The 12,108-nt window shown below is 45.5% G+C and overlaps 1 protein-coding gene across 1 annotated transcript in view; it reads left to right on the forward strand.

Annotated features, from left to right (window-relative positions):
• The window catches only part of Xdh (xanthine dehydrogenase), a 55,153-nt gene that overhangs the window by 12,530 nt on the left and 30,515 nt on the right, over positions 1–12,108 (forward strand). The window contains exons 7-13 of the mRNA XM_048353183.1: positions 5,485–5,553; positions 5,864–5,950; positions 7,116–7,257; positions 7,357–7,449; positions 8,074–8,225; positions 9,487–9,580; positions 11,295–11,404. Of these exons, the coding sequence (XP_048209140.1) occupies positions 5,485–5,553; positions 5,864–5,950; positions 7,116–7,257; positions 7,357–7,449; positions 8,074–8,225; positions 9,487–9,580; positions 11,295–11,404 (747 nt within the window). The remainder of the gene's footprint in view (positions 1–5,484; positions 5,554–5,863; positions 5,951–7,115; positions 7,258–7,356; positions 7,450–8,073; positions 8,226–9,486; positions 9,581–11,294; positions 11,405–12,108) is intronic.

The following is a 12,108-nucleotide window of genomic DNA, read 5'->3' on the forward strand; positions in this document are numbered from 1 at the left end:
TTGGCATTCTTCTGGGTTTACGAAGCTGATAATTAGACCTCAAGATATGTTGTGACCCCCTGCAGTGTTCGTGTAACTCCAAGGGATAAAGCACAGCCAGGTGTGTGGGCATTGTTTATCCAAAAAGAATGGGCACCTGGAATCAGGCAGGGAGGGCAGAGGGCTGGCGTGTTTTTTCTTGGATTCCTTATCTCAGCATTTACCTGAGACTCCAGTCAAGCCTTTGCATTCTAGTTTGGTGCTAGGCCCAGTGGAGAGTTACTGACACCTGTTCTTCTCACTTACCTTTGTAGTTAATGCGACCTGAAAAGGAATGTTGTGGTCACATAACCCAAGAAGGAGTGGATGGAGGTGGAGATGGGTTTTGTAAGGATAGTGAACACTATACCCTGTAGAATGTTGTGATGATAAATTAGGAGGTGCACAATTTAAATGAAAATAAGGGAAAACATAGATTTGGGGTTTCATCATCTGGATTTAAATCCTTTTCTATCACTTAATTGATGCACAACTCTGGGCCAGTTTCCTTGTTTTTAAAAGAGGATTATAATAATACCTACCTTACAGTGTCAAGTACTTCTTGCAAAGCTCTTAGCATAATGCTTGGCACATCTTAGATATTTAATAAATGGAGCTGTAAATTACCATGCTGACATAGTTCTTCCCTAATGCACCATAGGATGGTCATGAGTTGTTCAGATTTTCATGAGAATCAGGGGTTGTTAATCTTGTCTGTATCCTAATAGCCTGCTCAGAGACATTCCTTCCAACCATGCCTCAGATTGTTTCACAAGGCAAGGACATTTGTAACAGATAATGACATTCCTTTCTGAGGTCTGAGTTTTATCCACATTGAAATGGTGGTTCCTGATTCTATTGTGCAGCAGACAGAACTTGCCTCAATTCCATTTTGGCTAAGAGCTCAAGACATAGAAGGTGGGGACGAGAGAAGTGCTTTCATGTTCCTCAATGAAACCTGTGACATCTTTATGCAGAGCCTCCCCCATGGTTTCAACATACTTGGATTTTCTAGTTTTCCTGTATATAGCACAAAAGGAAATGGATTAGGAGAAGTAGCTAGAGTTGAACACACTCACAGCAAGAGGGACAGTGCCATCTGACAGCAAGGAAGGGAATAGAAGAACCCTACAAATAGGCACAAAGAAAGTTCTCTGGTGTGTATGAAACTTAGAAGTTTTCCTTCCATCCTAACAAGTAAAAAGCTAACCAAACTGAAAAAACAACAACTCTTAGAATCATCCGGGAAGTAATGAGATAGGATCAACTTTTGCACCTCAAAGGAGAGACAGATAAGAATGGAGTCACAACCGATTGCCGCAGAACCATGCGTAGAAATGTCTGCATGAACTAGTACAAGCAGAAGAATCCGAATCCACGAACAGTAACTGATGAGCTGCTGTATACTCAATATAGATAAGGCTGGGCAGCATAAGCTCTTGCTGCCTGAGTCCCTGAGTTCAGTCCCCAACCCTGGAATAAAAATTAAAGACAAATATTACCAGAGTGGATTAAAACAGACCCAAGAGATGATGCCTAAATGAAACCAAGTTTAAATATAAAGTCATATATAAATCGAAAGTAACTAGACATCATGATAGTACCCTTGTAATCCCTGCAGTAGGGGAGGCAGAAGCAGGTGGATTGTGAGTTGAAGGTCAATCAGAATTTCAAGCAATCTCAGTAAAAAATCCCAGGAAATTATTTTATAGCAACTGACAAACTGATTATAAAGTTGATATATATATATATATATATATATATATATATATATATAGAGAGAGAGAGAGAGAGAGAGAGAGAGAACCCAGAATAACCAGTTCACTACTGAAGGACCACAAACTTGGACAAATGACACTATCCAAACTCAAGACTTTCCTGTAAAACTACAGTGATCAAGACGTCGTGGCATTTGTGAAAGAGAAAAAAATCAGTGACGTAGAATAGAGCATTATCATAAATAGGCATTCATTAATACAGTTATCTTACCTGTGACAAAGAAGCAAAGACAGTACAATGGGGAAAGAGAGTCTTTTTATAAAATACTGCTGGAACAACCAGGCATTCACATGCAAAATAATGAATCTAGACACGAGCTCTCACCCTTTATCAGAAATTCCCCCACACCATAAATATAAATGTAAAGCACCAAATAATCAAAGTACTTGAAGATGGCATAGAACAAATCTAGATGACTTTGAGGTTGGCAAGGAATGTTTAGCTATAGCACCATAGGCATGATCCCATGAAAGAAAAGTTTTGATAAGCTAGGTTCTATTATAAAAAAATCTCCGCAAAAACAAATATCAACTGAATGAAACAATCAAGTCATAGACTGGGAGAAAACATTTGCAAAGGACACATCTCTGCAAGGACTCTCAAAATATACAAAGAAATTGTATAACTCAACAACAACAAGAAGATGAATGACAACTACAAATGAGAAAAAGACATGAACAGACCCCTCATCGTGAAGATAAGTGGATGAAAAGCTAGCATTGAGACTCAAACCTCATATGCCATCAGGGAATTCCAAGTTAAAATTACTACATGCCTGTTAGAATCTCCAGTTCCAAAACACTAACCCCACCAGTGTTGGGGAAGGAATGGAGAAATAGGATCTGCCATCTACTTCTGGTGGCAAAGCAGAATGAATAGGCACTTTGGAAAATAGTTTGGCAGTTTCTTACTATATGATTCATCAGCAGTTTTCTTCCATGATGTTTACCAAAGGTGCTGAAAACTTACATCTCCACAAAAACCTGAACAGAAATGTTTGTGGCAGCTTTATTCATAATTGTCAAAACCTAGAAACAATTGAGATGTCCTTTAAGTTATGTAGGTGACTTGAATGAACAAAAAAAGCTATGGGAATTCAGAAAACATAATAGTATTGAGCTCTGAAAAGAAATAAGTGATCAAGAATCTAGAGGCAGTGGTGTATGCCTGTAAACCCAGCTACACAGAAAGAGGAGATAGGAGGATCACACAGAGGCTATCTCTGACAAAAGTTAGTGAGATCTTGTCTCAAAACTAAGTAAGGACTGGTGGTTAATGCCCTTAATCCAGCTACTCAGGAGGCAAAGTTAGGAAGGACTTGGTCTGAGGGTAGATCCACGCAAAAGTATGTGAACTATTTGGAAAAGAAAACCCCAACTAAATCAAAATTGGCTGGAGGGATGGCTCAAGTGATGAGTATAATATTGGTATAAGTTTGAGACTCTGTTTAAACCCTAGTATAGCTAAAAAGGGGAGAGAGAGAGGGGGAGAGAGATAAAGAGAGAGAGAGGAAGAAGAAGGAGAAGAAGAAGAAGAAGAGGAGGAGCAGGAGGAGGAGGAGGAGGAGGAGGAGGATAGAGGAGGAGGAGGAGGAGGAGGAGGAAGAAAGAAGGAATAAGGGAAAGAAGAAACTATCAAGCTATGCTAAGTAGATGGAACCAATCTGAGAAGTTTATATATTGTACGGTAAGATAGATGTACATTTGTCAAATCTCATAGAGCATACAGCTCTGATGTAAACTCTGACTTTGAGTGATAATGATGTATCACTGATGATATAGGTTCATCTATCATAATAAATAGACCACTCTCCTGCAGATGTTGTTAGTGGGTGGTAGGGGTGGGGGTGGGCAGGGAGTTATAGGACAATTCTTTGTGTCCTAATTTGGCTTTGAACCTAAAATCATGCTGAAAAATAAACGTAGTTTGTTTTTAAAAATAGGTACAAGCCTAGAAGTCTTTGCTGACTTCATAAAGAGAAACTATCAGGAGGCTGGGGTCAGGAAATGTCCTCATCCTTATCCAGCCTAGTAGACCTTGAGGGTGGTGTTATGTTATTATAGACCACAATAATTTATATCATAAGCACACTGACAAGATAACAAGGACAAAGATCTGGGTGGTAGTGTGCTGACACATTAGCTAAAGGTACTTGTGTGAAATATGTCCTTGACATGTTATGCAAGTTCCTCTTTCTGTAGGCCTGAGAGAATTCTCTTGCATCACTCTTCCAAGAAGAAAGATGAAAAGAGACATTCAGGAACCTCTCTTCTTTTCTGAATTTGGAGGGGAGAAGTATTGTGCTGTGAAAGAGTGGGAACAGGAGGGGAATTCTGGAACAGACAGGATAGGTCTGGTACCCAGTGGCTGGCCTGCAATTCAGGAGGGCTCAGCACACAGAGCCAAAGGGGAAAGAGGCCGAGGTCAGGAAAGATGCTTTTCTTTTATGCTTACCCATGCTTGTAAGTTCGTAAAGGACAAACCTTTTAGCCTCCAAGGTCTTCTGAGAGCTATTTTTAAAAAGCTAGGGGAAGCCAGGTGCTGGTGGCTCATGCCTCTAATCCTAGCTACTCAGGAGGCTGAGATTTTAGGATTGTGGTTTGAAGCCAGCCTGGGCAGGATAGGCTGTGAAACTCTTATCCCCAGTTAATCTCAGAAAAAGCTGGAAGTGGCATTGTGGCTCAAGTGATAGGGCAGAGTTCAAGGCTGGGGTTTGGATTCGCAGGGGTGTGGAGGGGGGTGGGTGGTGTTGTAAATATAGAGGAGTGTGTGATGCATCCTTGGAAATTGCCAGGCTGGTTGAAAATGTCTCATGTGGGGACAGACAGCTGGCAGCCTCTTCCTTTAGGAACTGGCTACCCTAAAAAATGCCTGTGAATTTCCACCACTCCTGTGTCTCACATTTTTTTAGAGCATCTGCTGCAACCCCTGCTTTTCTGGGGCCTGTCCACCAGCTGAGCACACCCCTTCCCCATGCTGCAAGGCCTCAGTTCTGGGAGGCAGTCATTTTGGGCTTTGATTGTGCTTGCTCATCGGCATCCTGAGAGAGATCCCCTGAGCAGGTCCTTCCCCTAGGTGATGGGGGGATCTAACTTTCCTCCACAGATTATAGGCTCACAGTAAGGAGTGGAGATGGTTTAGCTTTCTGGAAAGAAGTATGTACTAAGCAGTTTGAGGCCATTGGCCAAAGTGTCTGGACATATTTTGGGAACCAGCACTGCCCTTGGATAACCTTAGCAGCATCCCACAGACAACCCCGGCTGGGAGACACCTGTCAAGCCCCACAGAGCTCGACTGAGCTAGCACTAGACATCAGAGTCACCGGAGAACCAATGAGAATTCCTCTTCTAGGGGCTGCCTGAGGAGGCGGCACCAGAGAATGAAAACAAGCATAAAAATACATTTTAATAAAGCAGGAAGCTGCCTTCGTGGAGAGTTTCTTGAAAATATATTTCCCAGTTGTCCTTATATGTTTATCACTGAGCTCTTTGATCTTCCTTAGCTAAGCAATAGAAAACACACCAGAGGCCTCCGCTCTTCAGAGATGGGGCAGAGGCATTATTCCTGCCTGTGGATGCTGGGGTAGGTGTCGGAGCTGGGGTTCACTAGCTCTTCATAACTAGGACTTCTGAGCTTCTGTGAAGACTCTGACGTGTCCTCTTGCAAAGATGTTTCTCCTCTTTCTAGGATGGTGGCTGCTGTGGAGGAAGTGGAAACAATCCAAATTGCTGCATGAACCAGAAGAAAGACCCCATGGTGAGAGAGTCTTGCTGCCCTGGGCGGGCTGGGGTGTCTCAGAAACTGAGGAGCCACTCCCCACTCCCCAGGCCCCTGGGGAGTAGCAGGAGGCTAGAACCATGATGAGAGGTGGTGAAGGTCAGATGTTGAGGGCGCTGAGGTACTCATTGGCCTCGGGTCCTCGGGTAGGACCTTTCTCTTCCTGCCTCCCAGGAGCTGCCTGCGCTCCACCAGCCTTCCAGGGTTAGAGTTCACGTGGTAAAGGGCAGGATTAACCCTCCAGAGAGGAGGAGATACTGTGCTACTTCCCTGTTCTCTTTCCCTGCAGGGCACTCTCACAACATCTTTGTTTAAACCAGAGGACTTCACACCCCTGGATCCCACCCAGGAACCCATCTTTCCCCCAGAGCTGCTGGTAGGTGACGCTTGGAGAAGCCCAACTGTGTCTTTGTGCTGTGAGCCTCTAAGATGTGCCTGATTTTTCATACCCACAGCAAACGTTTAACCTTCTTATCTTTTAGGCCTTAGCCTAAATACTTCTTCCCTTTAGCTCACACCTCTGTAGTATCCTAGACCTCTTCCTACTGTATCTTCCTACTGAGATTTCTAATTGATGTCTTGTCTATGTTCCTATGTTCCTAGACTCTAAGCCCTACAAGGAAAGGGACTAAGTCTTCCTAGAGATATTATTTGCTTAATATCAATAGCATGCACTCTGTAACCACATGTTGACCTCCTGGCTTTATTTAATGTGTACCCCACCAACCTACCTATTTTCCTCCCAATAAGCAGTCTATTTATTTAAAACAAACAAACAAGTAAGCAAACAAAGGTACCATCAAGACATGGTCCCTGGCTTGCAACTCTGTCTTAAGGACTTCTTGTCACAACAACTTCCTTACCTTCACTATGATATATATGACAAGGGAAAGAATCAAACCACTCAGAGTTTGTCTGGTGTACAATTCATGAGGATGTAGTTCCATGAAGACAGCCTTACATGTTCAGTAGGCCAGAGAGCACAGACTGCAGCGGGCCCCGGGCATATCCTTCTCTGGATGTGGAAACCTTGAAGACACCGTTAGTTTTCTTTGAGGGATTTCTCCAGCCAGTGTCACCTCAGGTGTACTAGAGTTAGCTCTCCTTTGCCATTGCACCCATCCCCTAGGCCGCTGGCCCTTCCCACACTACAGGGTAGCTCCTGGAGACATTGCAGGGCCCTGAAAGGAACCTTTCAGCCCAGTCAGTTTGGGTCTTCTCATGGTCTCTTCAGCAGGTTCCATAATCTCTTCCACTGTCAGGTTGCTCCTTCACCTGTAAAAGTGAGGCTCCACTCTGTGTGCCTCCTCCCCCTCCCCCCAGGTATTCTGAAGACCAAGTAGGATGATGTGGACTCAGTTGAGTTCCTTAGTATTTGTAGTTCTCACTTTTCTCCAACTTGTAAGGATTTTCCTTCTGATTTGGCATTAGATGAGTCAGTAGAGGCACTTGTCCTGTTGCAGACCTCACACAATTTACTAGGGGAATTAATGGTGGGTAGGAAGAAACAGATGGCGCAGTAAGCAAACTTTGTTTCCCAGAGGCTGAAAGACACTCTCCGGAAGCAGCTGCGTTTTGAGGGGGAGCGTGTCACCTGGATCCAGGCTTCAACCCTGGGAGAGCTGCTGGACCTCAAAGCTCAGCATCCGGATGCCAAGCTGGTGGTGGGGAACACGGAGATAGGTGAGGCCTGCCTCTGATTGCGAAGACATTCATTGCTGATCCCGCATGACTTGTGGGGGAAACTCAGACCTCTAACTCCAGGGTTCTCATTTCTCTAAGGCATTGAGATGAAGTTTAAGAATGCACTGTTTCCTCTGATTGTCTGTCCAGCCTGGATCCCTGAGCTGAATTTAGTGGAGCATGGCCCTGAGGGTAAGGGGTTCACCTGAGACCACAGTGGGCCATGATGCTGGGGCAGGTCCCAGTGTGTGTGTGTGTGTGTGTGTGTGTGTGAGTGTGTGTGTGTGTGTGTGTGTGTGAGTGTGTGTGTAGAGGGGTGCTAGGTAGCTTCTCCTATGGCTCTGGCTGCCTCCTACTTCCCTTAGAGCCAGCCTGACATGGGGGTGGGTGGGGCAATTAAGGGATGGTCCTCATTGTTTTCCCTCTACCAGGCATGTGTGGTGGGGTGCTAGCAGGTGAAAGGCTGTTCTCCATAGTTGTCTTCCCACTTGACAATGTATTAGAATTGCTCACAGGGGCCGAGCTGTAGAGATGAGAGGTGTGTAGTGTTGCCTGGGTGTTTTTAATAAAATGGGAAGATTTTGCCACCAGAGATTCTGGGTTTTGAGTGGAGAATCACTAGTTTAAAGCACCAAGTATTGGTTCTAGTGTCCAGAGACATGGGCTCCAGGCCTTGTTTATTAAGTATGTGGCATTAGTTAGGTCACTTCACCTCTCTGGGCACTGATTTCCTGTAAGGGTATAAGCCCAGTCTTGCTTGGCCCTCACCAGAGCTGCGTAAGAGGGGTGGTTGCTACTTCAAGGATGTGTTTCTAGGTATTACCTTTGGAGCCGCTTGCCCCCTGAGCTCTATGGAAAAGGTCCTGCTTGATGCAGTTGCTCAGCTTCCGACTTACAAAACTGAGGTGTTTAGAGGGGTCCTGGAGCAGCTGCGCTGGTTTGCTGGCAAGCAGGTCAAGTCTGTGGCGGTAAGTTGCTGGTCAGTGGCAGGCAAGGCCCACAGGACAGGTGGGGACCATCTGTAAGAAGGCAGGAGCTGTCAGCTATAGGCTCTCATTTGCTTTAGTCTAGTAGGTCCCGAGGTGCTTGTTAAAAGGCAGCTCCTGAGCCCCACCCACAGCAATTCTGACCTAGTGTGTTCTGGGGTGGTAGCCAGAGATCAGGTTTTTAACAAGAAGAAGATTTGGGTGCTTCTGATGAAGTGGGGGTGGTGTCTACAGGACACCCTAAGAAGTACCATCTATACCCTTGGTCGAGGCTACCAGCAGGTAAATGAGAACTGCATTAGAAAGAAGCCAAAACTGAATCAGGCAGGATCCTTTCAGGGTTTGGGGGTGGTGGTGGGGGAACAAGGGGCAGAATTCCCCCTCCCACTCCCTGAGAGGAGGGAGGAATTTCACCTATTAGCTGCTCAGTGGGCCTTTGAGTAAGCCCGAAATTCCTAGTTTGCAAATAGTCATGTTCACATACTCTAGTCCATTTGGGGTTGACAACAGTTGATGGTATTGGGAGGAAAGCTATCCCTTTTGCTCCATTAAAAATTATTTTTAAAATTAAAGCAGAGTGGAGCAAAACAAACCAGCTCCCCTGTGACACCCCCGCCCCCCTGCACCTGCTGAGTCTGGTTATAGGCCAGGAAACAGAAGCTAAGTACTCTCCACTCATTCTCCCAGTTCTGCTCAATACACTTCCAGGAAGGATTTTGTTGGCCTTTCACACTGCTTGTCTTCCTTGTTTCCAGTACAGAGAACTCGCTGTCTGATTCTTCTTCTATTTTTTTTTTTGTTATTTGGTTTGTTGTTTCCGCCCCCCCCCCAAGTTACCAGGAAGTTCAGATCCAAATTGAACAAACTATTCACCCTTCAGTCTTCCCACTCCTTTTCCTTGATTTTTATCTTCCATTTCATTTTACTGCACACAGCTTCTGTAATAAATCACCTCAGTCTTTCTGGAAAAAGGGTAGGTGAGGGCAATGTGAAAGAGATTGCTTCAGTTTACTGACTTGTCCATTTCAGTAAGTGTCCTGACTTGTCCATTTCGGAGCTGGGACTCTGTCTTGAGTGTCCTGATTTCAACTTCACACATTTCCCCCAAAGACCCAGATTCTCACTGTGCTGCTGTGTGTCTCTCTGGCAGGGGCAGGGGTGCAGGTCCTCAGGCACCCCCTGAAGCAGATGGTGCCCCTTGCCTGAGTCCTGGGCAGGCTCTAACTCCCTCTGCTTGTCCTAGTCCATCGGAGGGAACATCATTACCGCCAGCCCCATCTCAGATCTCAACCCCGTGTTCATGGCCAGTGGAGCCAAACTGACCCTTGTGTCCAGAGGTGAGTGACCCGAAGCAGAGACCTAGAAAGATGAGCTGGGGGAGAAAAGTCTCACTAGACAGGTCATTTGCCAGAGAAACAGAGTCCAAAATTGAGTGAGTCAGATGTGAATTCATGGAAGCTGCTAGGTGGGATACTTGAACTCCCCTCTCATCTCCCCTCTGTTCTGTTCCCTCTCCCCTTTCCCTTCTCCCCTCCCCTCAAATACTTCCCAAATGCAGTTGTCAGAAAAGTCTTATCTTTGATTCCAAACCAGCACCCAGCTGATTTACTATGTTTAAAAAAAAAATCACTATACTTCCTTCTCCTTTCCTCTTTTCATCTACTTTCACCTCCCCTCCCTGCTCCTTTTGTCATTTCCTTCCCACTTTACTCCTTTCCTCTTCCCTCTGTCTCCTTGGTGGTATTAGGGTCCAAGCTCATGACAGGCTAACACTCTACCACTTCAGCCACACTCCCAGTCCTTTGCACTTGTTATCTTGTTTTTTTTTTTTTTTTTAAGTAGGGTCTTAGTTTCTCCCTAGGCTGCATAAGTTGTTATCCTCCTACTTACAACCTCCCACACAGCTGAGATGACAGACACATGTCACCATGTCCTGCTTTCTATTGGCTGAAATGGGGAATTTCACACACTTCTTGCCTAGACTGGCCTCAAGCCACGATCCTTCTGATCTCAGTCAGGTAGCTTTGAAGTAGAATTACAGGTGTGAGTCACTGCACCTGATTCTAAGCCTTAGATGATTCAAAGCAGGACTAGTGCCTTGATGCCTCACCTGGGAGTAGATTAGAGCCAGAATGCACCTGCTTAACACAGCGATTGTTGGCTTATAAGGGATCTGGGACCATTTGTTAAATAATGTCCTTAACTAAAAAAATTAAATTATATAAACACACGATTACATAAATCACTTTTAAGACAAAGGTAACACATATTCCAAATTCATTTCCTCTTAACTATTTTACTACATGTGACTATGATCCATGATCTTGAATTTATTCCTACCATTTGTTTCTGCCTAGTGGCAGTACTCTTTGATGCTGTGCCCCTGTGCCTCACTGCCTGGTTGCAGGGCTCCCAAAACCATTTCTGGGTCTATTAATTTGCAAGGAGGATTTGACATGTGGTAGTTCTCATGGCTGTGAACATCAGATCCTTCTCCCTGGGGGCCCACACAGGCTGAATTCTTCCAGCATGCATTGTCACAATGTATATGAAGCCTCCTCTACCTGGACCCAGTGCCCAGGGCTTCTTGGGGGCTGGCTCTAGTGGACATGCCCACCCCCAGAAGGACAGCAGGTATTCACAGCAACAGTCTATGCACAGTGGGCCATTCTTCTTACTCTATGATGGGAACTTTCTGAAATCCATGTTCCTAGATACCATCCAATGGATCATCCTTGTGAGTTGTCCTCAGGGGGCAATAGTCAGGGCTGTCCTTGTCCCAACTGCACATTCAGTGATGTCACATTGGCTGCTTAAAATTGACTACAGGGAGTAGGTATATCTCCCGGATGGCCCATTTCACCTCAAAGAGCCGGGTGTCAGACATTCACCAATACACCACTCTTTATGGACCTCAGATGGAGGATTTAGCTCTAATTTGTTAGCTGCTCCATTTGTCTGTCTGTGGAGAACCAGTCCTACTGGTGGGATGACCTTGCTTCTGATGTGGCCCCTCCCTTATGCGGCCTTCTTCATCCTGTCTCCCTACAGGCACAAAGAGAACTGTTCGGATGGACCACACCTTCTTTCCTGGCTACAGAAGGACCTTGCTCAGTCCGGAGGAGATACTTCTGTCCATAGAGATCCCCTATAGCAGGGAGGTGAGGCAGCAGGAGCCGGTCCAGGCTTTGCTAGCTAGTAGCTAAGGGCACACCCCCAAGAACACATCCAGCTGTTTCAGGGTCAAGAATTCTGTTCTTTTCCTCGGTGAAGAGTATAGGTCCTGCCTCATTGCCTTTGAGTTGGACTCACATGCTGACCCTGACCTTGATGGGATGTTGCTTCACTGGCCTTGCTCTGGGCTGGCAATGTCAGATTTCTATTTCATGGGCAGCTATTCTGGTCTCATTGGGGACATCTGGGCACCTCTGTCTGCCTGGCTCTTATTCCTTAGGAGCTGGACTGGCTTGACCTGATGGGGTTCTTTCTGTCCTCAGCAGCCACTGCTCAGGACAGGTCCACCATGAGCCTTTTAGAAAAGTGCTCTGGAAGAGGCTGACAGCAGCTGCTTCCTCGGGGGGGGGGGGGGGCAAGGGGCCGACTCCACTGTGCTTCGCTTCTGGGAGTGTGAGGTGCCTGTGCCCTTGGTGATTTTGACCCTCCGTCCTGAGAATGTTAATTCAATTACAGCAATTAAGTCCCTGAGGTGGCTTCTTAATGGTTTCTGAACTTGTCTTTGTAGATGGTTTTAAGCAGCGATTCCCAGGGTTTTGAATTTCACAGATCACTGATTTCTTTTAAATTACAAATAGGGAAGTGTGGGAGGAAACAAGTTTAGTACACTCAGTTTTACTTTTTCTAGGGA

Source organism: Perognathus longimembris, chromosome 8 (genome assembly GCF_023159225.1).
Source record: "Perognathus longimembris pacificus isolate PPM17 chromosome 8, ASM2315922v1, whole genome shotgun sequence".
In the NCBI taxonomy this organism is placed as follows: Eukaryota; Metazoa; Chordata; class Mammalia; order Rodentia; family Heteromyidae; genus Perognathus; species Perognathus longimembris.